This window comes from Drosophila montana, unplaced genomic scaffold (assembly GCF_035044405.1).
Source record: "Drosophila montana isolate Dmon_TW-CO22-7 unplaced genomic scaffold, ASM3504440v1 contig_779_1, whole genome shotgun sequence".
NCBI lineage: Eukaryota > Metazoa > Arthropoda > Insecta > Diptera > Drosophilidae > Drosophila > Drosophila montana.
Window position 1 is genome coordinate 727,971 of NW_026999075.1, and position 12,534 is coordinate 740,504.

At 40.9% G+C, this 12,534-nt stretch overlaps 1 protein-coding gene across 8 annotated transcripts in view; it reads right to left on the minus strand.

Moving 5' to 3' along the window:
• Positions 1–437: 437 nt before the first annotated feature.
• Positions 438–12,534, minus strand: part of Mhcl (Myosin heavy chain-like) — a 38,593-nt gene continuing 26,496 nt past the window's right edge. For 2 of the 8 annotated variants that reach the window (XM_064698632.1, XM_064698634.1), the window contains 8 exons: positions 11,563–11,697; positions 11,273–11,500; positions 5,680–6,045; positions 5,343–5,621; positions 2,284–3,242; positions 1,832–2,215; positions 1,610–1,768; positions 438–1,110 (listed from right to left, as the gene is read on the minus strand). In XM_064698632.1, coding sequence (XP_064554702.1) covers positions 918–1,110; positions 1,610–1,768; positions 1,832–2,215; positions 2,284–3,242; positions 5,343–5,621; positions 5,680–6,045; positions 11,273–11,500; positions 11,563–11,697 — 2,703 coding nt within the window. In that variant the 3' untranslated portion in view covers positions 438–917. Of the gene's footprint in view, positions 1,127–1,298; positions 1,769–1,831; positions 2,216–2,283; positions 3,243–5,342; positions 5,622–5,679; positions 6,046–7,410; positions 9,183–11,272; positions 11,501–11,562; positions 11,698–12,534 lie in introns of those variants that run through there. The other 6 variants (XM_064698637.1, XR_010438187.1, XR_010438188.1 and 3 more) reach the window with 6 other exon arrangements.

A 12,534-nucleotide genomic window follows, 5' to 3' on the forward strand; every position in this document is an offset into this window, starting at 1 on the left:
TGTTGTTCAGAACATCTTATGCAAATTTAAAGTTTTACAAAAAAATAGACTCGGATTTCAGGCTTAGTAAATGTATATTTCCTGTAATAACATTTTATTTCGCAACCTTAAGGCCTACCATTCCTGATAAACCTTGCCACTGGCCAGCATCAAAGAAATCCATTTAAATAAAAATCTTGTATTTTATAACAATATGTTTATTTGTCATTTTCAGATTTTGTTTTTTTTAAATATTTTATGTGTATTTTTCTGATTAATTTAATTTTGTAAATGTTTTGTATACCAATATATAATGTTCTTGATTCTTGATGAGTTATGTGAAGAATGTGGCTAATGTTTCTTGAATATCGGGTGCATTTGTCATGAGAGCTGTATGTAAAATATTTATCATAGGCCTGTTGATATTTGTATATACTATATATGTATTAAATATTGAATTTAGTTTAGTAAAACGTTTATTAATTCGCATATTATGCATACTTGTCTATGATTTTGAAACGCGTTTAACTAATTTCATTTAAGTTGGCTATAGGAAAATGGATTATATGCTATAGGTGTTTTTTATATTTCATTTTTTAAGTATCAAACGTTAGTGTTTCTTTTCGAGAAGGATAAAACATGTTAATCACTTTTGTTCTTGTTTATAGGGACTGTCGCGCAAATTAAATTAACTACGATTCCATACGAATGGAAACTGCATTACATATTGTGTTTATTATATTTAAATATATTTATATGTAGCTATATTTCAATAATAAATAGTTAAACATATTGAACTAAACAGTAATCAAATAAAAATAAAAAAACAAAACTAATTAATATTACAGAGAAAGAGAGAGAAGAAATAGAGAGAGATAGAGATAAAAAAAACACGTACAACTGCAGCTCCTGTGCATACACAGATGTTTCTAGGGTATTTAGCCAGCGGTTTCTAGTCCATTTTGCAGGATCTTTGTTGCTGCTGCTGCGCTTGTTGTTGTTGTTGGTGTTGTTGTTGTTTTCTTAGCTGCGGATGCTGCAGATGTCGTGTCCGGTTTTTGGTCCGGTATGGCTTTAGCCGCCAGTGCCAGTTTATGTATGTGTGGCGACGACGGCGACGTCACTGTTATACTACAATAAGAAAAAGCTAATGGTTTACACGCACACACACACACGCACATACGCACGCACACCAAGAGAGGGGGGCGCATTGTTTGTTGTTGTTTTTGGATGGGCATTTTGGAAGGCGGGATGTGTTTTAGTTTTTGCATAAACATATTTACAAAGCATTTTAGTTTATGTTTTTTGTTTTTTATGAGTTTGTTTTGTTTTTTTTTTTTTCAATTTCGTTTGGCATTTGGTTGATGGCGGGAGGCGGCGTTTGTTTTGTTGATTTTTTGGGTCAGTTTCGGATGTGTGGTTGGCATGGTTTGTAGTTTGTAGTTTGCATGTATGAAGTAATTATGTTAATTAGATAAGCCGGCAAAAACAGACCTTATAAGCTAAGTAGCTAGCTAGCTAACTAGTGATAGTTATACATATGCATATATAGGTATTATCGAGCTAATGCGACTACGGTGCTTAGTGCTTGTGCTGCCTGCTGTTTGAGTTGACTTCGTTATCAGCATACCTAGGGCTGTTGTCGTCCTTTTCGCAGATCAGCGTGCGTGTGGTGCTGGGTGGGATGGTGGGAACGTTTAATGACTGCTGTGAGCTGCGTTTAACATGCACGGGTCGCAGTCGCTCTTCCAAATCGCTGATGGAGCCCACAGAGCTGATGCTCTCCTCGCTGCAAATATTAAGCGATTAGTTTAATTTATTACTGAGCTAACACACATATAGACGTGTTTACCTCTCGCTAAGCTCCTCCTCGCCCTCCTCCTCCATGGCCTGCTGTAGATCCGCAATGCGTTGCAGCGCCAAGCGCAAGTCGTTCTTTAGCGCCGTACCCTCCGATTCCATGACCTCCATTTTCTTTTCCAGATCCTTACGACGCGTCAGCGACTCTTGTTCGCGGCTAGACAGCGAGTGATATTCCTCGCGCATGTCACGCAAACTCTTTTGAGATTTTTTGAGCACATCCTGTGACTGCATTTCCCGCAGCTTTGACTGGGTTACTTCGTTTTGCAGCTTCTCTAGCGCTTCCTTATGCCGGCTCACCTGCACCTCGAGACGTGCACGTGTCGCCTGCTCCAGTTCCAGACGCGATTCCAGCTCCTTTGTGCGCATTTCCAAACTGCGTAAAATATAAAATATAAAATCTTAAGCAACTATTTGTTGTTTATAACTATTTATCAAACTCACCGCTTGGACATGACAGCAATGGAGGGATCACCCAGGTTCTCCACATTGTCGAGTCTGTGCTGCAGTTCGGCCACCTGCTCTTTGAGGTTGTTGCGCTCAGCTTCGAGTTCAGTGAGCTTGAATTCTGTTTCGGATACATTGACTTGCTCTGTATTTAGCTGCTTAACGGTGGCGCTGTACTTCTTCATTAGCTCGCCCAGCTCCTCCTCGTTCTCCTCGATCTGCGCCTGCAGTTCGGCGCGATCGCGATGCGCCGCATTGGCCCGTTCCTCGGCATCGTTGCGCGCCCTATGCGACTCCTCGAACATGGCTTGCACCTCGGCCAGCTCCGCCTCGGCCGTCTGGCGCGCCTTCATGGCCAAAGTGCGTGCCGATTCCGCATCCTCCAGCTGATTGCGCAGCTGCCGGATAAGTGTTTTGCCAGGCGTATCCGCTTTGAGTCGCTCCAGTTGCGTCTGAGCATCCTTCAGTAGCGCCTTGTACTTGCGCAAGTCGCGACGCAGCTTTTGATTCAGCGCCTCCTCGGCATCACGATCCACTCGATCGCGATCCTCCATTGAGGAGAGGCGTCGCTCCAGCTCGTGCTTTTCGCGTAGCAGCAGCGTACGCTCTTCATGCTCCGTTTCCAGCTGACATTCAAGCGCCTTGATTTTCTTGTAGCCATTGCCGCGGACCTCCTCCAGCTCCTCGTCGCGCTGCTGTGACTCGCGACGTGCCTCTTTACGCATTGTCTCTAGGGTCATCTCTAGACGCAGCTTGGCCTGTTCCAGCAGTTGTATTTGCCCTGCCATTTCGTCGAGCTCCTCCTCCTGCTCCTTGGCGCGCCGCTCTGTTTCGTTCTTCGAGCGTCGCAGCTGCGCAATCTCCTCCTCAGTGCCACCGCCAAAGGTCATCTCCTCCAGCTCACGCTGCAGTGAGGCCAGCTTTTCCTCTTTCAGCTCTAGATCCAGACGCGTGTCCTGCAAGTAAAACAGACAATCACAAATCTGATAAAAAACAGAGAGAGCCGCGCGACAGTTTCGACCCGTCCCGGTTCCACCAAATGCACGTACTTGAATCAACCGAGCTGCATATGTGGCGCTGATACTCATGGCTGTACTTGAGCACTGAGTAAATTGTTTCACATATGGATATGGAAATGGATCTAAAAACAAAAAAAATCGGGGCACAGCTCTGTCCGGCCAGTTATCACGCGGCCCGAGTCGAAATTCTACTTATTATGATTATAATAATTATTATTGTTGTTGTTGTTTTTTATTATTTTTTCGTGGAACTGGTCGTTTGTAATAGATGTGCGTTTGTCTGTATGCACGTACTCCAGTTATCGCGCCTCGACGTCCATACAACCACTGGCCCGGCCACAGTCATCGCTAGCGATCGTCAGTTGTCGCTGAAGAAAGTCACAAAAAGCAGAGACAGAAACTTGTGACGCAAACTGCCTCAGTACAGGCCGATAAAAACATGAGAACCCACAAAAGAAAAACCAGAACGAGCCGCTATCTTTGCCACAGCGAAGATTAAATGCCCTTCTCAAAATGTTATCCAAAAATGTGTCGACCAATTATTTCTTATAATAAAATAGTTCAATATTGAAAAGTTTTCGCTCAAATTTAGGATGTATTGTGAGTCTTATAGCTGTCGAGGTAAGGCAAGATATCTTGATGAACTAAAGTTGTTTTTTTTTTCGACCAATTTGTCGTCTGAAGATATATGATATAGAAGTCCGATGATGTTGACAAGATTTTACACATATGTGTGGAGCATAAAAACTGACATGTTTGGTCACAATATATTGAAAATCAAAAAAAAAAATCGTGGACAAATGATCATTCCTATGGCAGCTATATAATATAGTGGTCCTATCCAGCCGACTCCGACGACAAGAACACATGGATTATGGGTTCGTAGAGGCCTGCTTTTATCCGTTTCGCTTTTCGTGGCAAAATGTGAATACCCTCTTCAAGGGTATCAACAAAAACCACTCAGCTGAACTCGAATCGCACTCAACTGAGCGCATCTAAGGGAAAACCTTCTTAAAATACACGAGAAAGAGCATGCGGCAGGGAGTGTGTTGCGTGGAGCGTGCAGCAAGTTGCATGCATATGGTGTGGGCAGGTAGTTGAAAATTGCCATTGTATACACGCAGATGGTTTGTCAGTCAGTCGGGCAGACAGTCGGCCAGCGGCGTGGGTAAACAAGCCGAACGAGTTTCCAAAGAGGCAGGTCTTCAGATACTGCATATATCTGTATCTGCCGCAAAATGTTGAATGTGCCACTGCCACTGAAACTGGCACTGCCACTTGTTGTTGCCGGAGCTGATTATAAAACCGATTTGTTTGCTTGCCTGCCTGCGTTTTCATTCTGTCCTGCTCTCGAGCGCCAAATGTTGCCTATTATTTTTTGTTTGGCCTTTTTCAGCGGATTTTTTGTAGCTAGAAGCGTGCTGAACGTTCTGCAACATTGTCAACTGCTTAGCAACATATGCTGGCAACATTTATGTTGCTTGCGCAACTAGAGATGGAAGCGTGAACTGGTGAACAAATCAAAGCCATGATTTTGTGTGTTGTATATGATTCATGTTGTGTGCAATGTCCGAAGAGAATCATTAATTGGAATTTGGAGCCCAATTTAAATTACGATTTAAATTGGACTGATATTTTAATAGATAATTGTTGATCAATTTACCAGGTGTTTCACAAAAGATTGGTTGTCCACTTAGCTGAGCAACACAAAGTCTCTGCTTTGTCGTGATATAACTAATAGAATATGTCCGTGTAGAGTGGTTGCTCAGTAATTGTAACCTCAATAAATATATTTTATATTCGTACGTTATTTCTATAATTTCGGTATATTAATATTTCTGCATATCAATCAGTTTCAAATGTAATGCATCCAAGTCAAAAACAAAAAAAATTTCACAAATTAAAGTATATCTCGAGAAAACAATGCATATTCACAATGCTCAAATGTTCGAGAGTCCACTGGACTATTTTGTTACTTATATATGCATAAAACATTTATATATACTCATTATTATATATCTGTTTCGTCTTACTCACCGCCAGCGTTTGTTCGAGCGTAAATTTCTCAGCTTGGAGCACATCTTTTTCGCGTCCGTAGCGCTCTTTGGCCTGACGCTCCTGGCGCGATGCATCCTGCAGGGACTGACACTCGGCATCGAATTTGCGCTGCTTCTTCTCCAGCAAATTGTTGCGTGCATTTTGCTCCTCGAGCAGCATGCGCAAATCATTCATCTCGTTGGTCATCTTTTGTGCCTTGCGTTTCCATTGGCCCACAACCTGACGTTGTTCCTCAACTTCCTCGTAGGCATCGGATAGCTGCAAATGTGGGAAAGCTCAGATCAAGTTACTTCGAGCTTACATTTAGACAACACACCTTCTTCTCCAATTGCTTTTTGAGCCCGACCAGCTGTTCCAGATCGTGCTCATGCTGCGTCTGCAGTCGTCGCTTGGTGAACTCCAGTTCCCTGGCCACGCGCTCGTATTTCAGCTTGTAAACGCCACCGCTGCCCTCTTCGTGCTCGGCGTCCTCATCCTCGGAGATGCCATTCAAGTCGGATTTGGCGCATATCAGCTCCATTTCCAGCTTCTCGCTCATCTCCTGTAGGTTCTTTACCTTGGTCTGATGCTCCCCGAGCTCCTTTTCCAGCTTCAGCCGTTCGGCAGTCTCCGCCTCCAGACGCTCGGTGGCAATATGCGCCGTGGAACGCTCCTCTGCCAGATCCACGGTCAGCTCGGATAACTGCAAATGAGAAGCGTGAAGAGAAGTCAAATAATTTGGCACTACTCTGTGCAAAATCGTACTTGTTTGCCAAAAATTCCTAATGTTCGACAGAAATTCGCGTGAAAAATATTTGTTTTACGTGTTTCATATTGAACTCATTTCTATGGCATATTTATAAACAGTTAGAATACATATTTATTTATCCTATCGGCATGCTAAGTTTAGCAATAGAGGCGTTGCGCAAATGACCTCAGCCCACGGATCGTCAATGGAAAAATTTAAAAGTTCTTAACGAAAAAATTAATTGTATTAATTTTGAGTACAACAATATTATTGTTTACATTTTTAATTCGATGATAAGAAGCTGAAAAGTGATAAGATAAAATTTCAATTCCTATTTCCCTAAAATGCTTTTTCTGTTTTATACGTTTATCAGTTTAAGAGACAAGCAATGAATTATTAATTTAATAAAATGTTTTATCACTTTCAAAAAATGTTCGAAATATTTTAAGAATATATATTAATACATTAAATTTTGAAATATTCATAATATATATATATTTATATTAGATACATACATATGAATATATATGAGGTAAAAATTATTATTTTTTAATAAACAAAAAAAAATATATATATAGTTGTTTTGCTGTATCTCAATAGAATATTGATACTTTTATTTAATTGCATTGGAAGATAGGAATGGAGAGCTATAAGAAACTTGTAAAAGGTAAAACAGCTGGAGATAAGTGCTGGTGGATATTATTTTAATATAGGTGAATTTTTATTTATGAGCGCAAAAAGCGACAATAAATTTATAAAAATAAATTTTTTCACCGTCTAGATGCAAAGGCGACCAAACGTACATATATATATATATATATATATCCATCTTTCTTGATTCTAATATAGAAATATCGAATTCAAACGTAAATATGCCTCAGAACATTTTTAAGTACTAATAAATTTAATTCAATAATCATCGCATCCCCTATAAACAACAACTGAATCTATGGAATATTCCCTCGCCAAGTCCACCTAGTACTTAAAGAATTCATTCGGCGTGATTCACGCATTATTTTGTTGTTATCCAGAAATAGATCGACCCGAGTATCTGAAGTGAAACGCTAACTTTAGCAACATCTCGACGTCGATGTCGGAGGATGCCGCTGTCAATGTCAGCGCCGGCGTTGTTGCATGGAATTGGAATTTTTCAACCATATGTTTACTTAAGAATCATTTATATTTATATGCTCTAGACTGACAAGACATGGGCAGATAGGAGTCATCATTCGAAATGATGTCAACTGCCCACACATGCACAGAGAGAATTAAATTAGAAATCAAAAGAGCGACAAGCTCAAGGTTAGCAGCAGCAACTACCTCGTCCAGCTGATTGTCATCCTCCTCACGTATGGTGCGATCGTCATCATCATCATCGCCATTCATCGCTGAGGTGGCCACCGACGAATCTCTGGCCACGGAGTTGCCACGCGACGTTGGCGTGTGCGGCAGCTGTTTGGACAGCTGAAACGCCTTGGTCAATATGTTTTGCGCGGAACGTGTGCGCCCCACCGAGCCGCAGCGTTCCATGCTGTTGCGTTCGCGCTGTCGCTCAATCAGCGAGATGGTATCGTAATCATCATAGTGCACCGAGCTGCCGCTGGGCGTGCTGCAGCGACTGCTGTAACCGCCCCCCACTCCAGTTGTGGCGCTGGCGTTGCTGCCGCTGCTGTTGTGGCGTCGCGTGCGCCGTCCCATGGCTGTCCATTCCTCCTGCACGTGGTCGGTGCGCTTGAGAAAGTTTTGTATCTTCTCACTTAGGTAGGCGGAGGAGGTGCTTGGATCCTCGAACGAGGGCGTCGGACGCAGCGTCTGATGCACCGGTTGCCGTTGGCAACCCAAAACAAACGACAGATTCGCATCAAACACCACAGACGAACTCTCCAGCTGACGCATCTCATACGGGTCCAAGCCGCTGCCCCTCGTGTAGGTCTGTGGAAATACGCGACGCGGCGGCGTTTCCAGGCGCGATGTGCGCGAGACACTGGACTGTGTCGAGCAGCGTGAGGATGTTGAATAAGCTGGACTGGGCGACCGTGTCAACAGGCGCAATCGATCCATGGCAGCATCTCCAGATGCCCCTATGGCTGTTGCCGTGCCTGTTGAAAGAGGCAGTTTCAGCGAGATCTCGTAGTGGCTTTTAGTGTCCTTAGTCTGGTAATTACCCAGTCCGGACGTTGAAAGCGACTGCGAGCTGCTGCTGTGGCTTGTGGCACGTGTCGTGTAGCTGTTGTGGTTATTGTTGGTGTGGTGTGTGTTGCGTGTATTGGTCGTATTGCTGTGTCCATTGGTCAGCACATGAACAGGACTTTGCTCGCGCTGCTTGGGCAGCAGACGCAGCTGTTTGCGTGCCTGGCTGCTGGGCGGTTTGGGTGGCTTTAGTGTGCCCAGCGAGGAGCCACTGCCGCTGCCGCTGCCGCTGCTGTTGTTATTGTTTCTCGTAATACCATTCATGGCGGCCAATACGCGTGCCATAAAAGTGTCCTTCTCCTGCTCTAGTGCACACTCTAATTCGATATTAGATTCATCTTTGGCAGCTGGCGGCGCTGCAATGTCAGCACTGTCAGCAAGAGCTGCATTAACAGGCGCCAGCGGTGCCATTGGGGATAGGAAGGAGGGCTAGCTTGCGGGTTGGATGCGTGTTAATCAGGAGCAGGGGGAGAAAGGACCAGTAGGTTAGTGGGCTTAATTTGGGTTTAGTTTTCGTTTTGGTTGAATCTGGATTTGTAGAGCCAATTCGTTAATTTCGTTTTGAGTTCGTTTCTAAATCGTTTTGGTGATTTGGTTGTGTTTTTCGTTTCTAGGGGTAGGTTTGTGTGGTTTTACGTGCTGTCAAAAACTTGAGATCGCTTGCAAGCTAAAATTTAAATTTATCGCGAAAATGCTATTTATTTTGGCTTCAGCATCAAATTGCCAATATGCTTCGTTTCTTTTCCCCTTCTTTCTGGCTTTTCTTTTGGCAACGATTTTTCTATCGCACACACGCACGCAAACGTATCGGATTCGGACTCAGATTTGCATACGAATTCGGATACGGATCTCGCGACACGGCACGGTACACGTTGTTGGGCGCCTCCGGCGTTCGCGTCGCGACGTTTGCTCAGCAACTAAGTGAATCTCTTTGGGAACGGCGGCCACTTGCGATGCGTGACCAGAAAAGCTCGCCGGGCAGCTGCTTTTTGGCAAAATGCTCAACACAGTCTGAGAGTGAGAGAGAAAGCCGGAGAGCGTCTGGTAAAAGAATTGCAACATGGGCCGCCTCGGTATTGACATAATCTCGGATATATATACTTGTATATACTATATATATGTATTCCTGTACAAATGTATTTAATAAGTCGAGACAACTGTTGATTTGCTCAACGTTTATATAAATGAATGACCAGCATGTGGATCGAAGTTGCAACACGAGTACACAGCAGCGCAATAAAGTATTATTAATGTATTTTCTGAGCATTTAAAAATACATATACACCTAGCTATTCTTAAGTGCAGAGATACACCAATATTCATGTACATAAACATGCGTATTTATACATAAAAGCGTATCCCCAGTCAGTGTTCAATGGACTCACGCATTGCCCAAAAGCTATTTATATTTTACAATAAACCAAACAAGAGGCGGAAATATCGCCAGATCGCAGTCTTAACTCAATCGTATCTATCACAGAAATGCACTCATTGCGAAAATTCTATTGGCCAAATACAATCTAGACGAAGTTTTCAATGGCATTAAAGCATGCAAACATTTTACATGAACTTCCCTTTTTATTTAATATTGTATTGAGCCAAATCTATAGCAACTACGCGCTTTATGAGTTTACATAAATAGTTATTAAACTTAAACAAGTAAATTAAAGTAAGTATTTTTCTTAACATTGTTGCTTCAAAAAAAGTTGTTTATTCATAGAAACTTGACCTTGATGCATTTTAATTTTGATATAAGAATTAGAGAGGTCAAACATAATTTTAAAAGAATGGTTAACAAAATAATTTCTTTTATATATGGTTACAAAACATATGTTTTGATTTTTGACTGACATATTTTTTTTCGTTTTGCTTCTTTCGTTCTGTTTGGTTTCTTTTGAGTACTAAGCAAATGGTAAGACATTGTTCTAAAGCAGCTGCTATGCCTATTTAAGATAGCTAGGGCATTCTTATCCTTCTGTTGTCAGTGGGCAGATGCACTTAAAGCACGTTATATCATCGTTGTATAGTTTATGTTCGAATTTCTGCTCTTGATTGGAACGATATTATTATAATGAAATGTAACCTTATCAAAGCGATTCGAACTCCAATTGATTTGTTACTACCAGTAGCCCAAAAATGGCAATACCAAACCTGAACAGAAACATTGTTTATAAAATGGTTTGGATCTGAAAAACTATATTCACGTATCGAGCCTACCATATAATAATATGCCAAATATATAGATTACTTCATATATATATATAAGTATTTAAAAAATTGTACAATATTATTTAATTTAAGTATTGACAGTATATCATTTAAATTGTGAATTGACGCATGTGCCCGATAATATATAACTTATTTTGTCCCAAAAATGACAAATTCGCTAATGATTAAAAAAGGCCAGCATTTCGGTTCCAACAGTTAAGCTGTGCATAGCTAAATATTGTTTTGTCATTTAAAATAAAACAAAAAAAAACAGTAAATTTCAAAATATTCAGGTTGAATAGTTTCATTTTAAATAGAGCTAAAAGCCATACATCACTGTCGATCTGTCAGTGAAAATAGGGCATACAAAGAGCCCCAGATATTAATAAATCAATTAAACAAAGGCTAACTTAAAATCTGTTTTCAAATTTCATTACTAAGCAGAAAGTTTAAATTAATTTAAATCACTATGAGTTTGATTGATAATAAATATAAATTATATGAATTTTAGAAAAATTGGTTCCACTGTGCATCAACTAAACATAGATACAAATATCTGCATTTATACACACATCATTCATAGCAGCAGCGAGCATAACATAAAGCATCACTCTGCAAACTGTTTGCACCACACGACTAGCCAAATCTTGGCGCCCCAGATAGTTGTCATTTCAACTAACGTGGGCAGCAGCCACATGTCATGTCATCTCCGGCTGCGCAATTTGAATTAAAGACGCAAAGACTTGCCTTGTCTGAGATATGGGTAGAAAGAAAAATGGCTTACCTTGGCTTCCAATTTTTGGTTCTCGTTCTTGACTTCGCTGCGATCGTATTCGATCTTCTCCAGCTTAGCGCGCAGCATGAGCAACTCCTCGTTGGCGATCTTCAGCTGCTCCTCGGTGCGGTGCACATTGAGCAGAGGCGTCACACGAACCAACAGACGCCACCAGGGCCAATCGCGCACGGCCAAAAAGGCCTTCACATTGCGTTGAATGCAACGCACCGCCAGCTCCTGTAAGGCCAAGATTGTAGACCAGGCTTATTGAAAATCTCCTGGGGGGGGATTGGACTCACCTGAATACGCCGTTGTGACATCTTTTTGCGTGCCAAATAGCCTCGACAAAACGCCTGCAACTGTATAATGCGATCCGCAAGCAACACATCGCGTTTAGCCTCCAGCTCATTAAGCACACCGGAACGGAAGAGTATCTGGAATATGATTAGAAGTATATATGGCATGAAAATAAGTATTGAGAATATTGAATTGAAATTTAATTTTTTTGGCAAATAAGATTGAAATCCTTGATATTCAAATACGTTAAGCTATGTGCTTTAGAAGATATCTCCCACTTCATAAAGTCGATATAGCATGCCTCTCTCTCCCTCTCTCCCGTGACGTGAAATGTCTTTATTATTATTGTTTTATTTTTGCGTTCATTCTAGCATTAATTCTATAGCTTAATTGGACATGGCGTTTATATGCATATAAATTTACTTGACAACCACATGTAGACCACAATTTTAAACAAAATAAATAAAACATCGAAACATGTGGCGAATTTATAAATATTATATATACACTAGAAAATACCTTAAACACATATCTAAACATCATAGCAGATATTTGCATATCAAAGCAAAAAAAAACCTTTATATGGATGCGGCACTTGACGCCTGCATGCCTCATTTTGTGTATATATCTCATTATGTCTTGTAGATCGGCTCGTCTTTTTGTGCTTTTTGTACATACACATCAAAAGTATCGAATAACGTTTTTTTTGTGTTATTAAACATATTAACAACCCCTTTATAATCATTTGTAACCCTTATAAATATATTTAAAGAATAAAATTAATTGATCTTGTAAGGAACTTCCAAATAGTCTTTCAATGAGTAATATTCTTTAAATTTTAAGATTTAATGATATTTTCTTATAGAATAAGTTGAATACAATATATTGAATTATTTTTATCCTATTTCGATCAATTGAATAACTAAACGATATTTATAGAATTTTGGAAATATGTTCAACGATTTTTGTAATTA